Source organism: Microcebus murinus, chromosome 6, assembly GCF_040939455.1.
Source record: "Microcebus murinus isolate Inina chromosome 6, M.murinus_Inina_mat1.0, whole genome shotgun sequence".
NCBI classification, from domain to species: Eukaryota; Metazoa; Chordata; class Mammalia; order Primates; family Cheirogaleidae; genus Microcebus; species Microcebus murinus.
The window spans coordinates 91,226,615-91,252,277 of NC_134109.1; the positions used below are offsets into that span (position 1 = coordinate 91,226,615).

The following is a 25,663-nucleotide window of genomic DNA, read 5'->3' on the forward strand; positions in this document are numbered from 1 at the left end:
ATTTAGGAAGGAAAAGAAAGAAAAAAAACGACATTATGAAATTAATACAGCTGTTTAAATTGCCTGTCATTTTACTTAGTGTTTTCTAAATAAACATTACCATTTCAATTGTGTCCACCCATAAGTGATTTAGTAAAAATCATTATAAGTATAATCATTGGTACTGATTTCCTTTAGTTGTTTTAAAAGTAAATTTGCTTTGAAATTCAGATGTTCCCCTGCCCCCTCTGCAAATTTTCACACCATATGTATCATGAATACTTTTTGACGTGAGATAAATCTGGAATCGAATTCTGATATTTATTTTAACATTCCTTTCTTTTTAGATACTCTGTGGAGTTATGTGGAAATGAGAGCGATTCACAAAACCCCTCCTCCAGGAGAGAATGACTTTCATAGATGCAGCTTCGCTTCTGGTTTTCACGACAGTGTGACAGAGCCATGCCTGCCCTTCCTGCTATTTTCAGTGATTCCCAGAACATCTGAACAGTAATGCTTGCCTTGGATTTTCATATTGTCATCCCGATACCTTGTTTACTTCTTTGGGGCAGAAAAGCTTGCACTCATTACTCTCCATGGTGGCTCATTTTTTCAAGAGCTTGATTTTCCCTTACATACATAAGCTTTGCAAAGGAATGTTTACAAAGAAATTGGGAAACACAAACAAAAAAAAAGAGAACCGTCAGCAGAAAAAGGATCAAGACTTCCCTCCTGCTGGCCAGACCAAACCCCCCAAAATCTCTAACACCTTGAAAAGCACCGTCAAGAAGATCGCCAAGTGTTCATCAGCTCGCAACTTGTCCATTGACGACGACCAGGATAACAAAGAGTTTTCCCTGTCGCCCACGTTCAGTTACCGTGTAGCTATTGCCAACGGCCTACAAAACAGCACTAGCGTAGCCAACCATGATAATGAGGCTCTCCTTCAAGAGCTGTCTTCCATTGAGAGTTCCTACTCAGGATCATTAAATGAACTAAGGAGTAGTACAGAAAACCAGGTACAGCCAGCGCACACCATGCCTGTTCGACGCAACAGGAAGAGCTCTAGCAGCCTGGCACCCTCCGAGGGCAGCTCCGACGGGGAGCGCACGCTCCACAGCTTAAAACTAGGAGCCTTAAGAAAACTGAGGAAATGGAAGAAGAGTCAAGAGTGCGTCTCCTCAGATTCAGAGCTGAGCACCGTGAAGAAACCCTGGGGCATCAGGAGCAAGTCTTTGGACAGAACTGCCCGAAACCCAAAGACCAATGCCCTGGAGCCAGGGTTTAGTTCCTCGGGCTGCATTAGCCAGACACATGATGTCATGGAGATGATCTTTAAGGAACTTCAGGGAATAAGTCAGATCGAGACAGAACTTTCTGAGCTGCGAGGGCACGTCAATGCTCTCAAGCACTCCATCGACGAGATCTCAAGCAGCGTGGAGGTTGTGCAAAGCGAAATCGAACAGCTGCGCACAGGATTCGTCCAGTCTCGGAGGGAAACCAGAGACATCCACGATTACATTAAGCACTTGGGGCACATGGGTAGCAAGGCGAGCCTGCGATTTTTAAATGTGCCCGAAGAAAGATTTGAGTATGTTGAAAGCGTGGTGTACCAAATTCTAATAGATAAAATGGGCTTTTCAGATGTACCGAATGCTATCAAAATTGAATTTGCTCAGAGGATAGGGCATCAAAGGGACTGCCCCAATGCAAAGCCTCGACCTATACTTGTGTACTTCGAAACCCCTCAGCAAAGGGATTCTGTCTTAAAAAAATCATATAAACTCAAAGGAACAGGCATTGGAATCTCAACGGATATTCTGACCCATGAAATCAGAGAAAGAAAAGAGAAAGGGATACCCTCCTCACAGACGTATGAAAGCATGGATATAAAATTCTCTACCCCAGAGCCCAGAATCAAGAAGAACAATTGGCAGTCACCTGAGGACAGTGACGGAGAGCTGGAATCTGACCTCAATAGAAACAGTTATTCTGTGCTTTCCAAGCCTGAGTTTCCAACAAAGGGAAGCACTTCCAAGCCAAGCTCAAAATCACACAGTGCAAAATCCAAGAATAAAACGGCTAATAGCAACAGAATTTCAAATAAGTCAAATTATGATAAAACATCCTCACAATTGCCAGAATCAGATATCGTGGAAAAGCAAACCACAACCCATTATGCTGATGCGACACCTCTCTGGCATTCACAGAGTGATTTTTTCACTGCTAAACTTAGTCGCTCTGAGTCAGATTTTTCCAAACTATGTCAGTCTTACTCAGAGGATTTTTCAGAAAACCAGTTTTTCATTAGAACTAATGGCAGCTCCCTCCTGTCATCTTCAGACCGGGAACTGTGGCAGAGGAAACAGGAGGGCACACCCACCTTGTATGACAGTCCTCAGGACCAGCATTTAAGTGGGAGTGTTCAGGGCGTCCAAGGACACAGCGAAATTGAAAACACAGAAACTGTGGATAGTGGAATGAGTAATGGCATGGTATGTGCCTCTGGAGACCGAAGTCATTATAGCGATTCTCAGCTCTCTTTGCATGAGGATCTTTCGCCATGGAAAGAATGGAATCAGGTAGAGCAAGGAGCTGACTTAGGCTTGGATTCTTCTACCCAGGAAGCTTTTGACTATGACACCAACAGTCTTTCTGACCAACCCTTGGATGTTTATAATAAAGACCTGGAATACTTGGAAAAGTGCCACAGTGACCTTCAAGATGACTCAGAGAGCTACGATTTAACCCAAGATGACAACTCATCTCCGTGCCCTGGATTGGATAATGAACCACAAGGCCAGTGGGGCGGCCAATATGATTCTTATCAGGAATCTAATTCTAATGAGCTGTACCAAAATCAAAGCCAATTGTCCATGATGTATCGAAGTCAGAGCGAATTACAAAGCGATGATTCAGAGGACGCCCCACCCAAATCGTGGCATAGTCGATTAAGCATTGATCTTTCTGATAAGACTTTCAGCTTCCCAAAATTCGGGTCTACACTGCAGAGGGCTAAATCGGCCTTGGAAGTAGTATGGAACAAAAGCACACAGAGTCTCAGTGGGTATGAGGATAGTGGCTCCTCCTTAATGGGGAGATTTCGGACATTATCTCAATCGACTGCAAATGAATCCAGTACCACACTTGACTCTGATGTCTACACGGAGCCCTATTACTACAAAGCAGAGGATGAGGAGGATTATAGTGAACCAGTGGCTGAGAATGAAACAGATTATGTTGAAGTGATGGAACAGGTCCTTGCTAAGCTGGAAAACAGGACTAGTATGACTGAAACAGATGAACAAATGCAGGAATATGATCAGCCTTTATATGAAACACCTTACGAAACCCCACAAGATGAGGGTTATGATGGGCAGGCAGATGATGTGGTTAGTGAATGTGGATTGGAACCCTTAAGTGAAACGTCAGCTGAAATGGAAATAAGAGAAGATGAAAACCAAAACATCCCTGAACAGCCAGTGGAAATCACAAAGCCAAAGAGAATCCGCCCCTCTTTCAAAGAAGCAGCTTTAAGGGCCTACAAAAAGCAAATGGCAGAGTTGGAAGAGAAGATCTTGGCTGGAGGTACTCATGTTTAAATGCTATATTATGAGCCAATTGTGTTTTAACATTGGGTGGTGTTTCTTTAGGGCATGTCCTGTGTTTACTTGGGACAAAGAGTTGACTTGAAATTTTCCTGTTTATTCTGAGAAGGATTTTAAGAATTAAAAGTCAAAACATATTTCAAATGGATCACATTATATAAAATGACCCCAAACTTAACCCTTAACACCGCAGCTCAGATTTCTCTGCTAGGTTTAGGTACAAATCCCATTTCGTATTAACCAGCTTTGTGGCATCAGGTGTCAAGGGAAAGATGAGTGAAACCAAAGGTCATCCCCCTGAAGTAGCAGCCTGAGGTCTACTTCTTGGTTCCATTAAGTATTAAGTTTACAGGGATGGGGGAAAAGATGTAGCTAATCTTAAATAATTTAGAAAGTTGGACTCTGAGACTTGGCAGCTACTCTTCTCATCAAATCTACAATTTGGGGCTTGCCCATAGGAAGAGTGGAGTCTGACAGCAACCCTAGCCAGTCCCATGGAGGACCACAGACTCCCTTATCACCTACTGATGCAGTGGAGGGAGAGCAATAGAGCCAAGACCTAGGCCATGCCTGAGTGGTCAAAAGCTACTCTTTGAGTCAAGTTGCCTACTTAGGAGTGGACTGAAAGTATCTTCCCTATCATAGAAATGAGAAGGATACCTTTCTAACAATTTTACTTACTTCACTGGGGGAACAATTTTGGTTCATATACTTTTGAAAAGTAGCTGTGTATAAATATATATGTTTGTTGACTTTTTATTTCTCAGCCAAACCTCATCCGCACTTACCCAATCCCTTACCATTTATTTTATTTGCATGCTAATAACTTTACATTTGGGGGATAGTTTTTTATAATTTCAGTTTTAATCAATTGCACGCTATTAGTATGTTCCCTGACTGTGGAATTGTCATAATTAACTTAAACTATGACTCCACATATTTCACAAAGGTGTATATTTATGTGATCGAGTGTTACTTGCTATTATCAAATAATAACATAATTTCTGCAGTCAGTAGCTGATTGTGGCTTCTTTGTCTTTACCAAAGCTGTGATCAGATACTCCTCCAAACTAGAAATTTTCTGATTGGTATGAGTAGATTATTGGATAATCAGAAATCTTTACTGTTAAACTGTTCCAAGCCCTAAGACAATTAAAATAATTACTAGGATTTACTGCTCTAAAGATCAGTCCTTATAAAGCAATGTAGTCTATGTAATTTATTTAAAGAATAATGTAAATCAAGGGGATCTGGGTCCATTGGCTGTGATATTTTGTTATTTTTTTTCAAGGAAGGATAGTTCTCAACTATATTTAAAACTTACTTAAAAGTATAAAGTAGTCAAATGTTATGTAAATATTATTCATTTTGGAATAATGTCTATCTTATGTCAGAGTGATTTTTGAAAGTTAGACGTCCTTATTGCTGAAATTCAGTTGATAATTTTTTGAGATACAGGCCAGCAGTTCAGCATTGTATTTTATTTGCTGTTGACTCAGAGAAGTCTATTATTCAAAGGAAGATTAAGAGTAAGCTCTGTGTGTGTGTGTGTGTGTATGTGTGTGTGTTGTGACATCATTGATAAATGTATTAATGCCAATTGGTTAAAGTATCTGTGTGAAATGTTATGCAATATCATAAATAGGACAAGATCATAAATTTCAGAAAAAAATTCATCTACTCTAACTTTAAAAATTCCAAATTAGCAAGCCTCTGCAAAGTAAATTGTTACTGGTAATGGCCCTTCAAACAGCTAACAAACCTAGTCATCCAGTGGCACTTAACCTTGGAAAGCACACATGCTCTTGGTGTTCCATATGCCACCCACTTAAGAATTCTAAAGCAGATAAAACGATTTCGTGCCATGTACCTGACATACGAGGTCTGGCTTCAGAGGACTCAGGCCCCTCTACCGAATTGGAGCTTGCCTTGTTATTGTCCTCTGAGCCAATTTTGAATGGAATCTGTTGGATATAGTCTGTCCCAGGAGAAATCGGCACCCACATCTCTGGTGTTCTCTGGTTGTTGAAAGGTACCAGATTGCTTACTCAGGAGGCTGCAGTAGCCTAGATTTTAAAGGCCATCTCTGTCCCCCTTGGCAGGAGTCAGGCAGTTTTCCCCATCCTGTGCCACCAATATGCCTCAGAAGGAAGGGCAGCCAAAGAAGGACATTTTCCAGGCCCCTTCCCTGCTCAGAGCATTCCTGTGAAGTGCCAATTGTCATGATGGTTTTTGTGCCCATGGCCATCTGCTTACTGTGTTTTGGGCAGATGCCAACAGATTTTTCTCTCCTTGGCTACCTAGTTATCATTAGGTAGCAGGGCTGTCTTTTCTCCACCTGGCCAGATTGGACTGTAGAGCTCTTACTGTAAAACTCTGTGTGATGCTGTTCCCCTGACATCACTTTATGGAATTATAAGCTCATGCATTTGAATTATTTATTCCAACTCTTGTCTTCTGGGTCCAAAAGGAAGGAAAACCCCAGCATTTATAGATGTGGTTATTTGATGATAGTTGTTTCTAAAAACCTTCACCATGAACAGCATTCCAGTAGGGAAAGAGATCTTAGATTGTGTGGAGTCAGAAACTTCCCCATGAGGTCAATTTCTTCCATTTTTGTTGGGCCCTGCTGAATGGCACCATTTATGTAGTTGGCCTGAACCCCACATCATGATAGTGACTCTCTGACCCCCCACCTCTAGGCCTGCACCACTCACCAACTGGACTTAACTATTATCTCTTCTAAATCCCTATATACCTGCCTCTTGTGGCAGTGGCTTCTACCTTATACTTGTGTGCATTCTCCAGTTTCTCTTCCAAAATCTAATCTAGAGGCAAAAGGTCTTATTTTTCAATCCTTGTATTGCACTATGCCTAGACTGGTGCTTTATACCCAGATGGCATTGAGTTAATATGTGTTTGATAAATGCTTGAATCAAGGGAGGCAGGATACTGAATAAAAGCACAAGCTCAAAGTCAAATCCAAATTCAAATTGTGGCCTTTAATTGCTAAGACTATGACTTTTGGTCTTGAGAGCTCACACTAATGGTTAGAGATAAAAAGCTTATTACTCAGCATTACTATATATTAGGTATTTTCCAGGCAGTTTACCTGTTTTCATTCTTGTACTTCTTATAATCACACTATGAACTTGATTCCATTATTATTCCATTTTGCCAGTGAGAAAACTGAGATGCTGAAAACTTATGTAACTTAATGTTACAGAGCTAGTAAGTAGAGGGTCCAGAAATAAATGGATAATTATTTGGGTTGTTTAGACCAGCAATATGCTTACTCACTTCAGAGGTTGTTTTATTTATGATTTAAGTTGGAAAAACGTGATTAAAGATGGAGAACAGAGTCAGCCACTAGGTTTAGTTTAACTCAGGAATTTTCATGAGAAACCAGTGCTCATAAGAAAGGCACTAAGTTTTCTGGCACACTGAGGTTTTGATATGAAATAGCTCATTCTCAGTTTTTCTACTTCAAATCCTTGGTCCTTTTTTATAAATCAAAGTTTGTAGAGTACAATAAATATTGACCATAACAGCTGCTTGAAGGATGAGGTATTTGAAGTCTGAGGACACTTTTCCTGAAATTAGAGCTAGAAGTCAGTTTGAAGTAATTTTCATAGCAGAAGAATAAAATTCTTGTTCTGAAAGAGACTGTGATATTGGAAATTAGCATACTTACTAATTTTTTTTTTAATCATGGCGTACATTTTGTTTTCCATGTATATAGAATGTTCTCAGAGTATTTTGGCTCCAAAATAAGGATATGAAATTGTGAAGGTATTAACATTTTTCTAAGGTTGATACTTTATTATGTTAGAGCAATGGTTTCTAATTCGGCTGGTCAGAATCATCTAGGGAGTTTTTATAGTAGTTGTTTCTGTGATTTTTCTTTTTTTAATTACCAATTATTGGGATATTTTCACTGAACACTGTGATTTGGTGGTCTGGTAATGAGGCCAAGGGTATGTGTTCAAAACTGTATAAGTTAATGTCTGTATAAGTTATGTATAAGTTACTGTATAAGTTATGCCTTTTTGAATAAAAGAACAACCACCACACACACAAAAAAAATTAAAAAAATAATGAAACAAAATTTAAAGTGAAAAGTGAAATAGATAGCTCTTCCCCCTCTTTAGAGAAAGATAAGTAGTTCTAGACATTCCATATGCATAAATGCATATACAACTCCTTTTTTCCCTTCAACATAAATGGTATTATTACACTAGCATGCATTCATGTTTTTCTGTGCCTTGTTTTTTTATGAAATATATATTTGTAAGATTTTTTCATGTTATTATCTATTGCATTCTTTTTAATAACATAAACCTTACTACTATGTAGTTATTGCATAATTTATTGAATTAAGCCTCTATCATTGGACATTTAAGTGTCTTACAAACTCACATACAGTGGAGTCTTATCATCTATCTTTGGGCACATGAGACAAAATGCATGTAGGATAAATTCCTAGATGTGGAATTACTGAGTCAAAAGCTTTACTCCAGTTTAAGAGAGTTAGGAACTCATTAATTCTAGGTCAAATCTAAATACTTTATTCTCATATACCTATCATAGTTGCAAATTTATATTTAGGTAAATGATTATTTTACTAGTGTACATCTCTGTCACTATATTGAAAAGTCAGTAAATGATTCTTTTTTTCCAGTGCTATTATAATGCCGGAGCATAGCCCAGTATGTACCATGTAGTAAATAATCAATAAATATTTATTAAATACATAAATAAGTGCTGAGGTCCTCTTTAAGCAAATTCTTTGCTATCTAGTTCCAAATAAGGCAGAGGACTCTTAGAATTCAAATAAACTTTCATTTCGTATATTTCAATCAGAAGGACTTTTCTTGATTATACATAGTACAACAGCTTTTATTTGATTTTAACTAGGGAAAGCATAATTGAGGGTGAAAACATGGTCCTGCTCCCTACATTGGCTCAGTTAATCACATCCATGAGAAGGCTAGTTATTCTTTATGTGATGATGTAACATACACATCTCCAAAAACTTAGCTGCATTTCCTTAAATTCCAGGCTTAATGTTTAAAAGGAATGAATATTTAAATTTTGGGGCCTTGCTCTCTCAAAGCCATCTAAAAATGCTTCTCAAACTTTAGAGTGCACCTGGGCCTCACCTGCAGAGATTCCAGGTCAGGAAGATGGAGTGTGAGTTTCTAACATGCTCCCTGGGTGGTTCTGAGGAAGGTAATCATCAGGGCACATTTGAAGAGCCCTGCTAAACGCTACATAGCAAATACACCTGCATACACAGCATTTGTTAATTTCCTCCTTTTCAGTCGGAGGAAACATATGAATGATTTTCTCAACTTAAAAACAAATAATGAATGATTTGCCAGTCCTCCAGAGCAGTAGATTATTATATTTTATGAAAAGACTTGCCTATGTGGGGGGTCCCATAAATTAGATGTCCCTCTGCTTTGGGGTGTGCCCTGCTCTGATGGAGCAACCAGGCAAGCAGCACTGGGGAGAGCCAGTGAGCAGGGAGCTCTCACTCTGAGCACCCCTTAGTCTGCTACTGGTCTTTAAGAGGAGTTGTTTGAACCCTACTCTTTGTGGAAGCCCCAACAGAGGGGAACCAGCGGTTCCTGGGAGCTCCTATCCAAGCATCTCTCTCAGTAGGGGAGGGGAATGGGAGATATAGAGTGTGAATGGAGGAAAACTAGCACTCTGGACATCTCTTTCCCTCTCTCTGGAAGGCAGCCCACTTAGAATGTTCAGGCTCGCAGGCAACAGCCAACTGTCAAGATGATTTTGCGCCTGTGGTAAGCTCTAGTCCTTCTGGTGGAGCACTTGAATGCCCCAGGCTTTTGGAGGGGCCCTGTGGCTGCCGAGGAGTTGCTTGATCTCCACCACAGCAGAGATGGGTGGAAGAGTGAGAAAAACGCTGTTAAGTAGTACAAGCCTGCAAGGCTTTGCAAATCCCTGGCAGGGCTCAGAGGTGGTTTTTCTCGCCACCAGGGGGAGCCACTGGAAGGAGGGTCAAGGCCAACTCTCCAAACTGGGGAAAGCTGCTTGTGAGGAAGTGACTACCCAATTCCTGACGGCCTGAGTGCCAGGTGCCTGAATGCACCACAGGTGGTTACTATGGCGCCCTGGGCTGGGATCTTCCCCGCCCTGGTCCAACAGTGCGTGTGGCTTTCCTATGGGGGGGGATGGGTGCTCTCCCAGATAGATTGCTGCATCTGGGACCCCCAGAATATTCTCCCATCAACTCTGCCCACGTGAGCTCCCTTGCCTCCCAAGCCCAGCCCACAAACCTCCCCACTGTGTCCCCTGGCAACTCACCTGAGTCCTGGGGACGTGGGATCCAGCCTGTGTGCCTGGCCCACTGGCGTGCATCTCTGACAAATGCCACAGGGCCGGGAGCTCCCAGACCGGGTACCTGGGTCCACTGCAGGTCCTCAAGGGGAAAGGCACAGGCCCTGCTCTCTGTGGGAACCTCAGGCTGGAGGGTGCGCCAGCTGGGGGCAGTTGTCTGCTCTCCAAAATCTCTCTCCTTAAAACTGCTCTCCCAGTTGCAGCGGGTGGGGAAGGATGAGAGTCTGAATGGGAGAGAGTTGGCTGTGTGGTCGCTGGGGTCATTCTCCTCAAAGGGCAACCCTACATGGAATGTCCAAGTTTGGGGATCATGCAAGCTGTCCCCGCAATTCCGTGTTTGCTAGAGTGCTTGGGCTAGTGGGGGTGGTAAAGCATCCAAGTAATGTGGTAGCCTGCTGATCACCAAAGGAGTATGGGAAGGAGAAAGGAATTCCCCTTTACCCCTTCGCTGGCCTCCGAGCCTCTCGGGGTTGATCCACACCAATGTCTTCTTTCCCCCATCACCCTCTTCTCTGCTTAGCGATTTTCCTCTGTGAGGTCCCCAGCTGGCTCTGACGCTTCTCTGTGACCTACATCTGAGCTCCCCTCTTCTTTGTCTGAAAGCCTTCCTTCCCTCTGGGACAGTCGGCATGCCATGTCTCTAGTCAGCCTTCTTGTCCCTCTCGCCCCCTAGAAATCTATTCTTTTAGCAGTTTTGAAATATACAAGATGTCATTATTAACGGTGGTCATCACGCATTCAGTAGATCACTAAAACTTATAATTTAACTGAAACTTTTTACTCTCTGAGTAACATCTTTGCTTTTCCTATCCCTCTCTCTTCCCTCACAAGCCTTGGGTAATCACCTTTCTACTCTTTCTATGAGACCGAATTTTAGATTTCACATACAAATAAGTTTATACAGTATTTGTCTTGCTTGACTTATTTCACTTAGCGTAATGTTGTCCAGTTACATACACGTTGTCACAAATGACAGAATTTCCTTCTTTTTTAAAGGCTGTCTAGTATTCTATCGTATATATAATATATACACCACATTTTTAATCCATTCATCCATTGATGGACACTTAGGTTGCTTTCATATCTTGGCTATTGTGAATAATGCTGAAATGAACATGGGAGTGCAGATATCTCTTCAACATGCCAATCCCAGTGACTTTGGATATACAGTCATGAGCTGCACGATGACATTTTAGTCAATGATGTACCACAATCTGCATATATAACAATGGTCCCAAAGATTATAATATAGTATTTTTGCTGTATCTTTTCTAAGTCTAAACATGTTTAGGTACAAAAATGCTAAGCATCATGCTATAATTGCCTACAGTCTTCAGTGCAGTAACATGCTATACAGTTTCATAGCCTAGGAGCAATAGGCTATATCACATAGCATAGATATATAGTAGGCTATACTATCTAGGTTTGTGTAAGTACACTCTATGATGTTCGAAAAATAACAAAATCACCTAAGGACACATTTTGTAGAATGTATCCCTGTTGTTAAGCAACACATAACTGTATACCAAAAAGAGGAATTGCTGGATCATATTTTTATTCTATTTTTAGTTTTTTGGGGGAAACCTCCATAGTATTTTCTAAAATGGCTGTACTAATTCAAATTCCTACCAACAGTACACAAGAGTTTCCTTTTCTCTATATCCTTACCAACGCTTATCATTCATCTTTTTGATAATAGTCGTTGTAACAGGTGTGAGGTGATATATCATTGTGGTTTTAATGTGTATTCCCTGAGATGTTCATCATTTTCTCATATATCTGTTGGGTATTCATAACTCGTCTTTTCAGAAATGTCTGTTCTGGTCCTTTGCTCATTTTTTAGCCAGATTTTTTATTTTCTTGCTATTGACTTGTTTGAGTTCCTTGTATATTTTGGATATTAGCCCCTTATCAGATCTATGGTTTATGAATATATTCTCCCAATCTATGGGTTGTCTTTTTACTCTGTTGATTGTCTCTTTTGCTGTGCAGAAGCTTTTTACTTTGATGAAATCCCATTTGTCTATTTTTGCTTTTGTTGCTTGTGCTTTTAGAGTGAAAGGAGACCTGTGAGAGGTAAAGTGGCCAAGGGCCCCTAGAGGCACCAGAGAACAAATTGCAAGTCACTACTTCTTGCTAAAGAGAAAGCCCAAAAGGCCCAAAGGGGTAATTCATCTAGGAGACAGGACTGAACCCAAAGAACATGTTATGTTTGTAAATTAATTGAGAGGGGAGACAGGTAATGGTCTTGCGTATGAGGAGATTAGTCCCACGGAGAGCCAAATGTCTTAATGTTTACTCTGATGTGAGATGGAGCTAAGAGAAAGAGAAGGAAACTGATACATATTGAATACTGTCCAATCAGATTCACTTCTCGACATTCTAAGTTCATATTTAATCCTCACTATAGCTTTGAGAAGGAAGTAGTAGTAGCCCCATTTTACAAATGAGATGCCTGAGGCTCAGAGAAGCAAAACATGTGATGTCCAAGGTCACATAGCTAACTGGGGGTATTGGTGGACTCCACTCATGCCTCTGACAGAATCCAGAGTCTGGTATTCTTTCTGTGACATCCCATTGCCATTGTCAGCAAGTCTTCTCAGGAAAGGGTATGACTCATGTTTAAGCATATGCATGAGTTTGCTTTTAAAGTCAGCCAGTTTTGTGTTAGCAAATGTAGTATGCATTAATTTCTGTTAACACAAATTGAGTTATAATAGTTTGTGCAAAGAGTATCATATTTTTGGAAATTCAGCAAGTATGGAAGGGTCACACTAGTCACTTGAAAAGACTTTATTTAGGGGTGAAGAAATGCAACTAAAGCTAGTTTTGGAGGAATTAAATAATTTGACAGAGGGTAGAAGAGAAATTTAAAAGGAGTTACAAAGACTCTTCATGAATAGGAACAATGAAAATGTTTCAGGGTTCACAAAGTTGATTTATAATTATGAATACCCCCCGAACTATATCCTGCAATGCCTGCCTTTATAGAGAAACTAAAAACAGAATATAGTTTTTGAGGGGAAATATTAATGGATAATAAAGATGGTGATTTCCAGGTTGTGCTAGGAAGCCTACAATGCAAACCACCAAATCTCGGATTCAAGAAAGGATGCTATGTCAGAATTACAGATGAATAGGTTTTTTTGTTTGTTGCTACTAATGTCATTTATTAATGTTATTCTTTCGAGTTCAAACAGAGATATTTTATAGAAATTACGAATCATTTGTGGGATTTATGTGTGGAACAAAATAAAGAAACTCTAAACTCTGTTATAAGATACAGCAAAGTATAGCCTGCTCAATTGTTATGGGTTAGGTTAGAATGGTGCAGATGGAATATAGCTGTAACCACAGGGGTAATTCAGGCTCTGGGATGAAACTCTGGAGGGAGAGGAAGCACAGTGCAGCAGAGAACACTTGCTACCTGGAGCGTACGCCTCAGACCACAGTGACTACCCAGAGTTAGAGTCCCAAATCGGCTCAGTTGGATAGGTAGAGAACAGCAACAAAATAGCCAGGACCCAAGAAGATTGGTGGCCTGAGGTGGGCAGGAAGTTGCAACTAGGAAGCCTTAAGCTGACATTAGGGACCAGATTACCTGGCTAGCGACTAGGCAAGGATCTCAGCATTGCAGAATGGAAACTATTAAGAAGAATGAGGTTCTAGACAGGTTATGAAGGGAATTAGCTACTTACCAGAACTGAGGACCAAGGTCAGAAATGCATCTCTCAAACAGGTAAAAATCTATTGTTTCAATAACATCTAAGGCATATGCCCAATTTGCAGGCAGAATGACTTGATGCTGAATCTGAGGAAGCCAGAATGCCACGGCCCCAAATAAAACTGTTTTCGGCACTAAAGGGATTAGCTTCGGTTGCCTCCATAGGTTATAAAACTGGACAGAACTAAATGCATTGATTGATTTCTTTACCATAACTGATTTCAACCTATGATATATTTCTGTAAAATAAAAAGTATGCTATAGAATCTTGTCAGTTACCTCATTCATCAAAGTTGGTTTATGCTGGCTCTCAGCTACTTCCAAAGTTAAAAATCCTCAGAGGATAAAAAATGATTAACAATTGGCAGATTCAAACAACTGAGATATGACTCCGTAGACAATACTGAAATTTTCCACAGATACTTTGAGCAATGTCACTTTATTTAGAATAAGCATATTTCTCCCCACTCCCTCCAACCATCTTCACTGCCCTCAACTTATCATTCACTTTCTCCCCAATTCAGCCATGATGACTATAAAAAGGATAGTTCATATTTTGAGGTATGAAATTTGATATTTATGTGCTTGTGTGTGTACGTGTTTAATGTAACATGGACACACATATTTTCGTTAAGAAAGATGTGTTTTCTTAAGAAGCCTATAAAGGTAGGGTAACATTTATTGAGTCCTTTATTATGTGCCAGACACTATGCTATTTTACCCTATACTATTAATAAATCATATAATTATCACAATAACTCTATGAGATGGCTACTATTTTTTTTTTTTTTTTTTTTGAGACAGAGTCTCGCTTTGTTGCCCAGGCTAGAGTGAGTGCCGTGGCATCAGCCTAGCTCACAGCAACCTCAAACTCCTGGGCTTGAGTGATCCTTCTGCCTCAGCCTCCCTAGTAGCTGGGACTACAGGCATGCGCCACCATGCCCGGCTAATTTTGATATATATATATCAGTTGGCCAATTAATTTCTTTCTATTTATAGTAGAGACGGGGTCTCGCTCTTGCTCAGGCTGGTTTTGAACTCCTGACCTCGAGCAATCCACCCGCCTCGGCCTCCCAAGAGCTAGGATTACAGGCGTGAGCCACAGCGCCCGGCCAAGATGGCTACTATTATTAGGTCTGTTTTAAGGATGAGAAACAGAAATGTCGTAACTTACCTAAAAGGAGGGATAAAAAAGCAAGAAGTAACCAAACCAGGATTTGGACTTTGGTGGTGGTCTTCTAGATTCTGTGTGCTAAGCCACTACCTTATGTAGCCTAGTTTAGGGTTTCAGAAGAGAAGTATTGGTATTCAACTTTGTAAGATGAAGAAACCAAGGTGGCAAATGTTAATTTGCCCGACAGCACCGATTTGTCAGCAGAGGTGCGATTACAAGCTATTTTCCCAAATCATAAGCCCAGCGCTCAAGCTATCAGACCCATACTCCCATTTTACATGATATTATTATAGGCAACGTGATTATCCAGGTGTCATTTCTGTATAACTTGTGATAAAAGAAATTGTTGACTGCATATACTAGTGGCAACAAAAAATGACAGCTTGAATATAATCTTCTTATTTCCCAGAAATGTAGGTTAAGCTTCCCTCTTTTTAATGCCTTTTTTGATTCCTACAGTGTCTTGTGGAAAGCCCATCATTTTAGATTTACATTTCTGTTCTTCAGTGATTCCAGTCGAAGGCATATAGACTTTCATGCTCCTACATAACACACAGAGCAAATGAGAATTTACTTAATGTTTAATATAGTATTTTATTAGGGAAATGAATAGGAGATTCTCAAATCAGTCAACATGCTCTTTGCATTTTCTAGAAACAGAACACAAACTGATTATTATAAAAAGTTAACTATCACATATGTTGGATCCTCATAAAACACCAACAAGGTAGATTATAGATAAAGTCTCCAAGTCTCTGTTCCCTGAAGGCAATTACCAGTAGTTCCATGGGTTACAAAATTAGCATGTAACGAGACCAGGTGTCAGCCCTAGGATTTATGAATCCTTCTCTAGTATTTTTCGCACAATAGCATCCTCTTAGCTACTTGTGCATATTTGTGCTTCTTTCTTCTGGAAGTTAGAACCTGGCCTATAATACAAACTTCTGGGGCTATGTCAAGGGTATTTCTCTGCTGACTTTTAAAATGAGTGGTTCTCAGGTTTTAGAATGCGTGAGAATCATCTGGGGTCATTTGTTAAAAATATTCCTTGATCTAATCTCCAGTTGATTCTTCTGCAGGGTGATCCATGGATCACATTAAGAAATGCCGAATAGTTGATAGTTAATAATACAGTCTAAGTCCTCTTTTCAGTTTGTCTCGAGTGATTTCATTTGTTCTATTGGCTTCAGTTACCATCTGCCTGCCAATGATCCCAAATCAGTATTTTTGGGCTGTTATATACCTTTATTCTCTCTGTCATTAATTCATATGCTGCTTCATTCATTCTTCAATAAATATTTAATTCCCTAGCTGGGCATCTGGGATATAGTAGTAACAAATCATATTTGGCCTTCGCCATCACTAAGTGGGTGAGATGAATTTCATTTTTAAAGATTACACAAATATATAATTTTAAACTTTGATCACAGCTGTAGAAGTAACTATGAAGTGTTAAGAGAGCATGTTACAGTTTAGGGATTTAGAGAAGGCTTCCCTGAGAAGATATTTGATCTGATATCTGAAGGATGAACACATTAAATTAGCCTAAGGGAAAGGAAAAAGAGCCTTTTAGGCAGAGGAAATGGCATAGGCTGTGGTCTTGAGGCATGACTATTTGAGGAGTTGAAAGAAAGCCAGCAGTGGCTGGAGTGGCTGCAGGCAAGGCAGAGAGTGGTGGAAGACAAATCTGGTGCAACCGTCAGAGGCCACATACTTCCAAGCCTTGTAGATCTTTGGGAGATTTTAGGTTTCTTTTCTCTGCAAAACCATGGAAAGTCATTAAAGGGGAATAATATAGTAAGTTGCAGGAGTTACATCAAACAGGATACCCCGCAGGCTTCAAAATTATCTTGTCTAACACTGAACTCGTTTATTGCACCACCTCTTAATCCTTCTTCTCTTTCTGGGATTTCTATCTCAACAAATGGCACTCCCATTCCTGTGCTTGCTCAAGACAGATTTATGTTCCTCGGCTTTTTCCTTGTCACATTGTAGTGGACATTTTGGACTTTTTTTTTTTTTTTTTTTGGCAGTGAGACATCCAGTGTCTAAATTCCTTTCTTATTGGTGATCCCCAGGAAGGTGATCCCTTAGAGGAAAGTAGTGCTGTGTGTGCTACTGCAAAGCGGAAGGCAGCTGGAAGCTCCTCCTTCCTGCCCCTGGCAGCTGTGCTTTGAGCACATGAAAAACTTGGCTAATGGGAAGCTCTTGCCTTGAACTTGCAATTTGGAGTGAGGGATACAAGGTAGAAATAATTAGAAATTATACACTAGCACTCTACATAGATTCATGAATCCAGGTTAGTTAGTGGCTGCAGTCGGCCATGGTTTAGGTACCTATAGTGGTGAACCAACTATGAGGAGCATTGACTAGGATCTATGTCACCTTGATTCCTACATCTCAAGCCAGGTTCCTGAGACTCTGAGTTGATTCTGTGATGTACATAATGAAATTCTTTTCTCCTTTTATTAGCAGAAGTGAATTTTGCATATACTCATCACCCCAAATTCAATTACTTAACAAGCAATTTTACCTCCTAATTATCTTTCAAATACAGTGAATTTTCTCCATCTCCATTGCCTCTACCCTGGTTCTGGCAGCCACCATCTCTTGCCTAGACTATTTTTAGAGCTTCCTAACTAGTCTCCCTGTCTCTATGCCTTAACATACCCCCCAACCCCATCCATCACCTCTCTGCATTCCAGAGGTTCACACATCTGCAGAACTGTAAACATGTCTTTGTATTACTTTTAGGATAAGCTCCAAATAGCAGTGATCCCAGGGTACTGAAAATGCCTGTTTTCTTGCTGCCTCCATCACCAGCCTTTAAGCTCCTGGCAGGCAGGTGGTGTGCCTTGTGCTCTGGGCATCTCTCCCAGATGCCTCCTGGTGGCCAGCAATGACGCAGGCATGCATAGTGGTTAAGAGCAGAGCATCCAGGGTCAGCCTGAAAGTTGTATGATCTCGGGCAAATTGTTTCACTTCTCTGTGGCTCAGTTTCCTCACTTAAAAATGCAGATAATAATAGTATCTTTGTGATTAAAAATAAAATACATAAAAATAACATAAGCTTTCAACTAACAAGTAATCGGTAGTGAACCAACTTACCTAAAAAACACAAAGATTTCTCCTTTTGATCTTACACTGTTTATGAGAAATATGCACCAGAAGCCAAATGCTACAATTACCTTCCTGTATATTTCTGAACTGAAATAAAGCATCTAAAGTGCGTTCTAGGGAGTGATCAATCATGCGATTATTTTTGTGGTTTGAATTCTTCAGACTCTGGGCACAGGCAGCTTGGCGAAACTGAGCACAGTATTAATAGCTTTAGTTATTGATGTTTTCATGGAACACAAAAATATGCAACTGCCTGACTCTTTGGCTTGTTAACTGCTTTGCCTTGGGGCAATTTCAACGCAGAGAACCAAATAAGTCAATCAACATTTATTGAGTGCTAGTAGTGTGCTGAACTCAAGATTAGGGCCAGAGGGAAAAACACATGATACAAAAACAGGGATTTCTTTCTTGATACTGTTACAGTCTGGTTCAAGTCATTCAAAATTACATCTTGAGCTACTGTTGTAAGAGACATTGTGGCGAATAGTATTAGTCAATTTGTTTATTAAAAAATATTAGCATATATCTGAATGTATACTGGAAAGGATGTCATGGCTATGATCAGAAGAGAAGGCAGAGAAAAATGATTAAATAGCTGATGATTGATGACATTATAATTTAATTATTAATTATGATTTAATTACTAGCTATTATCACTAATCAATAAGCTTAGAGAATAAAACAATGTTAAGAATAATAACTAATATTTTATTCAGCCCAAAGTGAGAGTACTTTGCATGCATTTTTCCCACTTTTCCAAACAACTTCCAGAGATGCAGCAGATGTTTCTGGAATCCCACGTGGCCCACTCAGCCTTCCTCTGATTTTAGCTGCAGCTGTGGAGGACCATAGCGTAGGATCATGGTAACATCATCTTTCACTCCAGTGGGCACCTTCACCCTTTCAGATTTCTTCCTTGAAGTCTTTTTTGATGTTGAAGATTCCCATTAGTAACCCTCAACCAGTAAGGACAGCTGATACTGGACGAATGCTGCAGCTTTCTGTCCTGCAGGAGGGTGGTTCAGGGCAGCACGCTGAACATGAGTCTGGGGGACTCAGCTGAGTCAAGCCACTATTGTCTGCAACAGCCACCTCAGCAATGAACCCTTATATTGGTCTTTTCTCCTTCTCCTCCACTTTCTCCCTGCCCCTCATCCCTGCTTCCAGGAACCACCTCTCAAATAAGCTACCTACCTTCATGCCTTTCTCCCAAGCTCAATCTTTGGCAGGACCCAAACTAAGACCTAAGATTGTGACTATTTATATACTCATTTTGCTGCTGAGGTGACAAGCCTTAGGCCATTAAGCTGAATGTCACTTACTGAGTTGACTCACCTTAACCAGAGCCAGGGTTCAAGTACCTGCCCTTACTGTTTGTCGTTATATGACCTCTTGTGAACAATATAAAGGTAATTGTGAAAAAGGTCTAACTAATTACAATCTGGATGCCTCAGTTTGAGAAGACTTAGAAATAATCTCAGACAGCAAGATCAATTGGGTTAGAAATTACCATTAGTGGCAGTGGTCTAAATAAGCAAAAATGCTTTTGTATATGTTGTAAAGCATCAGGGCAAAATTGCATGGAAGTGAATAAGGTTTCCATCATCCTTTTATCTTATTTTAGTCTGTTTCTGCTGCTATAATAAAATACCTGAGGCTAGGTAATTTATAAAGAAGAGACATTTATTTTCTCACAGTTCCAGAGACTGGGAAGTCCAAGGTCGAGGCACCAGCGAGTTCAGTTTTCTGGTGAGGGTTGTTCTCTGTTTCCAAAGTGGCACTTCGAATGCTGCATCCTTCAGAAAGGAGGAGCACTGTATCTTTACGTGGCAGGGGGAGGAAGTGAAAAAAGGGGTGAGCTCTCTTTATTAGGCCCTCTTGTAAAGGTACCTAATTCCATTCGTGAGGGCAGAACCCTCAAGATTCAATCACCTCCCAAAGGCCACACCTCCCAATATATTACATTGCGGATTAAGTTTTTACACGAATTTGCAGGGACAAGAACATTCACCCCTCCTTCTTCCAGCCACTTCCCACCCAATCTCATAGAGTGGCAATGCTGAGTCTTCCAATTATCAAGTAGCCTGTAGCCAGTTGCTCTCTGCTTCATATTCCCCTGTCCTTCCCATCACTGCTTTGTATTAATAGAATGACTCTGATATTCATTGTAATTGATTTTCAGTTGATTAGCTTCATCTCCTGCGGATGTTTGCATTTTATGCCTTTTCTCTCTCGTTATGAAATGAAAGGTGTTCCTGCTGATAAAGGCATTTAGGCGCAGGCAGGCAGGTAGGGTACAGTTTTTGGATAGCAGAGCATGCCCAGATATCCTGAAATCATACCATTTTAGCAACTTAAACACACATAAGGCTGGATTTGAAGGGATTCATCTCTGAACAATTTGAAGTTGCTGCATTTTGATGTAGAATTAGTACTGACAGAGGTACATGGAAAGAACCAGAACATTAGTTTTGTACCAAGCATCTGGGAAGGGGCACAGTGTATATGTTTGTCTGTGTACATGTGTATGCATAATAACCTAACTGTATGGGTAGCCGGGACAACTGGTCCCTTTTAAAGAAACTATGGAAATAAGGATCAAATATAGTAAAGCTCTGGTTTGGCTGCATTAAATTAACCATAATTACGGTCCAGTATGTTATCTGCTTAACATGATCACATTACTCTCAAAAACCAATTATTATGCAAAACAAATTTTGCATTTCACTAGTGAACTTTGTCATACATTTTCTTATAATACTGAATTATTACACAGGTGTTTGATCCTTATAATCCGTTGCCTCCATAACTCATTTTTCTTCCCACGAGGTAAATAGTTACTGGGAGTATTAATTAGAAGGATTTCCTTTTCTTATGGCAAAGACCTGACTCTATGCGTCTGAAAGACTGAGGATAATTGTAGAAGGAAGAAATACACCTACTTCTCATTTCAGGGTCAGATAATTGCTTTGTCCTGAGTAGTACTACTGAGTGATGAGTACATTCATTTATTACTGTAATTTGATTCTATTGGTAGCTTTGCTCTCTCTGGCATTGTTCAATTTTAGTATGAATGATTTAGAAAGAGAAGCAGTTTGTGTTGAAGACAGTCATTTTGATGTCAAGCTAAATCAAATCAGATCGATAAGAACACATTCCCTTGATTACAAGGCCAAATAAGCATGAGGGATTCTTGGACAAGCCTAGAAGCCAACTCTTCAAAGAAACTTTTCCTATGTTTTTGGGCTTCCTCATTGAATTGAGGAATGATTACTCACGTTTGAAATGTATGTAACTATTAGAGTTGTTTACTTGTCATACTACGTTTAGCGCAAGATATCAAATTTTTGGAAGATTCTCTCTTTTAAAGTGCAACGGTAGACAAAAAGGGAAGACATGCATATATAATGTGGCATTTCTTAGACTCATAGAGTTTTAGGCTGGAAGGGACCTTCTAAATCATTTAGGCCAATTCTGTCACTTAACATTTGAGGGAAATGAGAGCCTGAAGGTTAAATACTTTGTCTAAGATCACACAAGTAATTTGTGCTAAAGAACTTACTAGAAACTGGTTCTCTTTATGTAGTCAGCTGTAGAAGTAAATGCTTAGTTGTAATAACAAGATGCTGCTATTAAAATAGCTGTTCCTTTAATGATGGCATAGATATAATTAATAATGAGACTAATTGCCTCAGAGGCCATCTCCTAATTTATAGAAAGAAACACAAATACAAAATATTCAATGTACTTCCATTTACCAATATTAGAATAAAAATCTGAAGATGCAAAAAAATAAAACACTAAGTAAATGTGAAAACATTTTTTAAAGAGGTTAGAGAAACATCATTACTTTGGATATATCTTAATTCCTAATTTTCTCTATTGGATGGAAAGAAAAGGACTTTTTAGATGACCATCTTTCTAACTTTATCTTATTGTCCTGGGATTTTGGAGCTGGTTTGGGTCTTGGAGATCATGGAGAACAGTTGTTCCCAAGCCTGCATGCATGCCAGCATCACCTGGGTGAAATTTTATATACAAAGTTTCTAGGGTCATACTCCTAAGGATTCTGCTTCAGTGGGCCTGGGAATATATACTGTGAATAGGATCCCCTAAATTTCTGAAGACCAGCCAGGTTGGAGAACCCCCAATCTAATCCAATACCCCTGTTTTGCAAATGAGAAAAGCTGAAATCCAGGGATATTATGTGCTTATATAATTTTTTTTTTTTAGGACAGTGCATGGATGGTGGGAGAGAGATCTAGCACCCCTAGAAAATTGATCCAAACACAAGCTTTCCAAAAGCTTTCACACTGAGCTTCTTGACCACATGGTGTCTACATGTCTTTTCACTCTTCATTTTTGTAGGCCAGAAAAATTATCCTTAAGCAATGAGCTCTCTAGCATAATCCTGTATTATACATAGTGGAGTCTCTTCGGAGGGTCATTGAATTTAGTTCAACTTTACTGGCAAAATTAGGGAAGGAGAGATGCAGAGAGTAATTTAAACAGTGTTAATGACTTCTCTTGCCAGTCCATTCAGTGACCTTTTGTCTCAGAATGGACTTCTCTGGCTGCTCTCTGCTCCCAAGGCTGACCTCCTGCAATACTGCATCAGCCAGTGTCCTTTGCCAGCAGGCTTCTGGGCAAGTTTGCTGGAGGTCAGCCAGCCGAAGGGAAAGGTCAGAATATCTTTTCTCACTGCCTGCATCAGCACCTCAGCCCTAGCTGTAGCTGTGCCTCTACGGCTTGCTGCTCTGTCACCTGGCACTGGGCACATCATTTCCTTCCTTTGTCCGTAGGTGCTAGGCACATTAACCATTTCCCTGTGTGCTTCATCTCAGGGGCCTTACCGTCCCTTTTTGTTCCCTTAGCTCAGCTCCTATCTCTGTAAATTGTACCTTTGTTAAAAGAAATTTATTTGAATTCTTGGCATTGATTTTGCTTCCTCCTGGCACCTAAATTAATACAAGGTGGGAAATACAGTTATTCGCTTCCCTCAGTAGTTCTACATTTTTGGGTTTCCTTAAAGTGCCAATATTTTTTTAACTGAAAAGGATTAATCTTTAAAAATATGGTGGATATGAAATTCTACTTTGTTTACTTGATCTGCAAGGCACATTACTGGACATTTTTATCATTTTTGCATACATATTGATGTACAAATTTGTTGATACAAAACTATACACAATGTACTTTGTGAGCTCTTTAAGATGTTTTTGAATATAATTTTGACTATATTATCTATTCTCCTTAGAAACTGATTTGAGAATCTCCTTCCATGGTTGTGGTTAAGTGCAGCTCTGCTGGGTGTAGCAGCACAAAGGATTTGAAAACTAGGAGGGAGACCACAGAGTGAGAGAACCAGTGTAGAAAGAATCCAGTTTATCTAATTTTTATAAGCCTGCGATTTGCTGTGGCCCAGAAGTCTGAAACTTTTCTTCCAATGACCACTTCAAAATGCCCCCAGAAGAGTATAAGTCAGCGCAACCACTTTCAAAGACAATTGGGCGATATTTACCAAAGTTTTAGATGCATATTCCCTTTCTCACATCATTTTTTTATGAATGATGTTTTAGATATACATGTGAAGGGCTACTCATTTCAGCATTGTCATATGAAACAGTGTACAACCTAGACATCCACAAATCCCTTGTTAAACATGTATAATGTATCCAGACAATGGCTTACTCTATTGTCATTAGAAGGAGTGAGACATATCTAGCTGCCTGAGATATATTAAGTTAAAAAAATCCAAGGTGCAGAAAATCATGCTTGTTACATATATATGTGCTTATATATGTATATATGTATGTATGTACATATATATAGTTATGCATATATTTATTTCACTTTATATCCCCCCTATTTTACTTTTGTGTTCTTTTTAAAAATAATGGGCATGCATTATTTGTATAATAGCAAACCGAAGTGTTCTAGTGACGGTGATAAGAACTTAGAGGAGCCCGATAAACGCTAACTGTTAATTAGCTAAGTGACTTCGCAGGAGCTCATTATCTCCAACTGAGAGACCCTTCTCTGTGGGAAGTTCCCTCCAAATTCCACTAACCTTATTCCAGCCACTTTAAATCTAGAGCCCATTGCTATGTACCTTTGTCACTGGGGAGGTGAATGGGGCTGTGACTTTATTGACAGGGCAATGCTTGTTCCCCAGCACCATCACCGAGAGAAAAGTGTAGAAGCCAGTTTGCACAGGTATGAGAAGCTTTCCACCATCCAAGATGGCAGCAACACAAATGATAATGGGTGAGCACACGAGGCTAGGAAGCAGAGGCCAGAACGAGACTTCAAAAGCTGGGCCACTCATATAGAAAGGCTTCGCACAGGGGGAAGGCATTCAACCAAAGAAGGGAAGATTTCAATTTTTAGGTGAAGCCATTGGCTTCCAGAGAGAGAGAGAGAAAAGATGAAGATGTGGTCATAAATTCCTGTCTTACAAAGCAGATCCGGTAGTAACACTTCAGGAATTTTGCAGTTTGGTCATCTGGGACTTGAGTTTGTAAGAATTTATTGTTATGCGAGGGGCCTGCAGGCCAAATCGAGAAGTTTCTTCCTAAAGGAAAAACCCCAAGTATTTTGATGTGCCCAGCTGAAGGGGCCTCTTTGATGGTCTCACTCAGTGGTTCTCAACTTGAGGTGTGACTGGCACTCTTGGGCCAGGGATGGAGGTGGTCATGCCACAGTGCCCCACAGGGCAGCCCCCACAACAAAGAAGTATCTAGCTCAGGTGGAGAAATCCTGACCTAGTCCCAATCCTTCAATTTATATAGAGAGAAAGTGAGGCAAAGGGAAGTTCTGCATTTCCTAGTGACATCAAAGACTGCATGTCCCATTTAACATGTTCAAAAGGTCTTCTGTCTCAGTTCTCTTTCAATGTGCCATAACATCTTGGTTAGCCACAGATCCACTCTTGGCTTTGATTGCCACGTCTATAAAAACAGAGGAAGGATGGAGCCTAAGTAGCTTCCTGCTCTGATCTGAGCCTGTCTGGCAAATGTTGCCAGCCTTCTCTGTCTCTGCTCTACACACACCCCTCCTTAGTCCCTTCCTCCCTTCCTTCCCTTCCATCTGGCTGAATCTGGCATTCCTATGATGGAGTTGGGGCAGTTTGCCAAATTGTAGAAAGTTTGACATGTTAGTAAGACCAAAAGATAACAGAGAACTTCCAAAGTTCTTTCACCTCCAAATTTCTTTAACTGCATGAACTTGGAGAACTTCCAGTGATTCAGCTGGGAGGATTGTAGATACAGTAGGGAGAGTGGACAAGCTCATGGGACTTCTGCCCTTGCTTTGCTTAAGTCACCAGAAGCAGGCCACTCTGCCCACATGAAGGGCAGATCTGCAAGGCTAATGAGCTTAATGTGAAGACTAAATATGATCTGTTTTATACTGTTTGAGCTACTGAAAAATCTACCATGAAGGGAAGATCAGTCCTGGGTACTGTGTGTGTTTTCCCAGTTAAAACAGTGTTCCCAAGCCTCAAATGCTTTTTGAAGAGAAACAGCTGCCTTGAGTCTAGCACCATTTCTTCTAGATATTTTCTGTGCTAGCTACCATTTTTAGTATCCACATAATTTTGCAGGTTTCCCATTGGATAGTAGTTGCACTTTTTAGGCAACAATAGTTCAGAGTGGTTACTTCGTAGTCAGAAAGACATAGTTTTTTCACTCC

At 40.2% G+C, this 25,663-nt stretch overlaps 1 protein-coding gene across 1 annotated transcript in view; it reads left to right on the top strand.

Annotated features, from left to right (window-relative positions):
• The first annotated feature begins 474 nt into the window (after window positions 1-474).
• The window catches only part of UNC13C (unc-13 homolog C), a 493,476-nt gene continuing 468,287 nt past the window's right edge, over window positions 475-25,663 (top strand). The window contains exon 1 of the mRNA XM_076004387.1: window positions 475-3,567. Coding sequence (XP_075860502.1) covers window positions 576-3,567 — 2,992 coding nt within the window. The 5' untranslated portion in view covers window positions 475-575. The remainder of the gene's footprint in view (window positions 3,568-25,663) is intronic.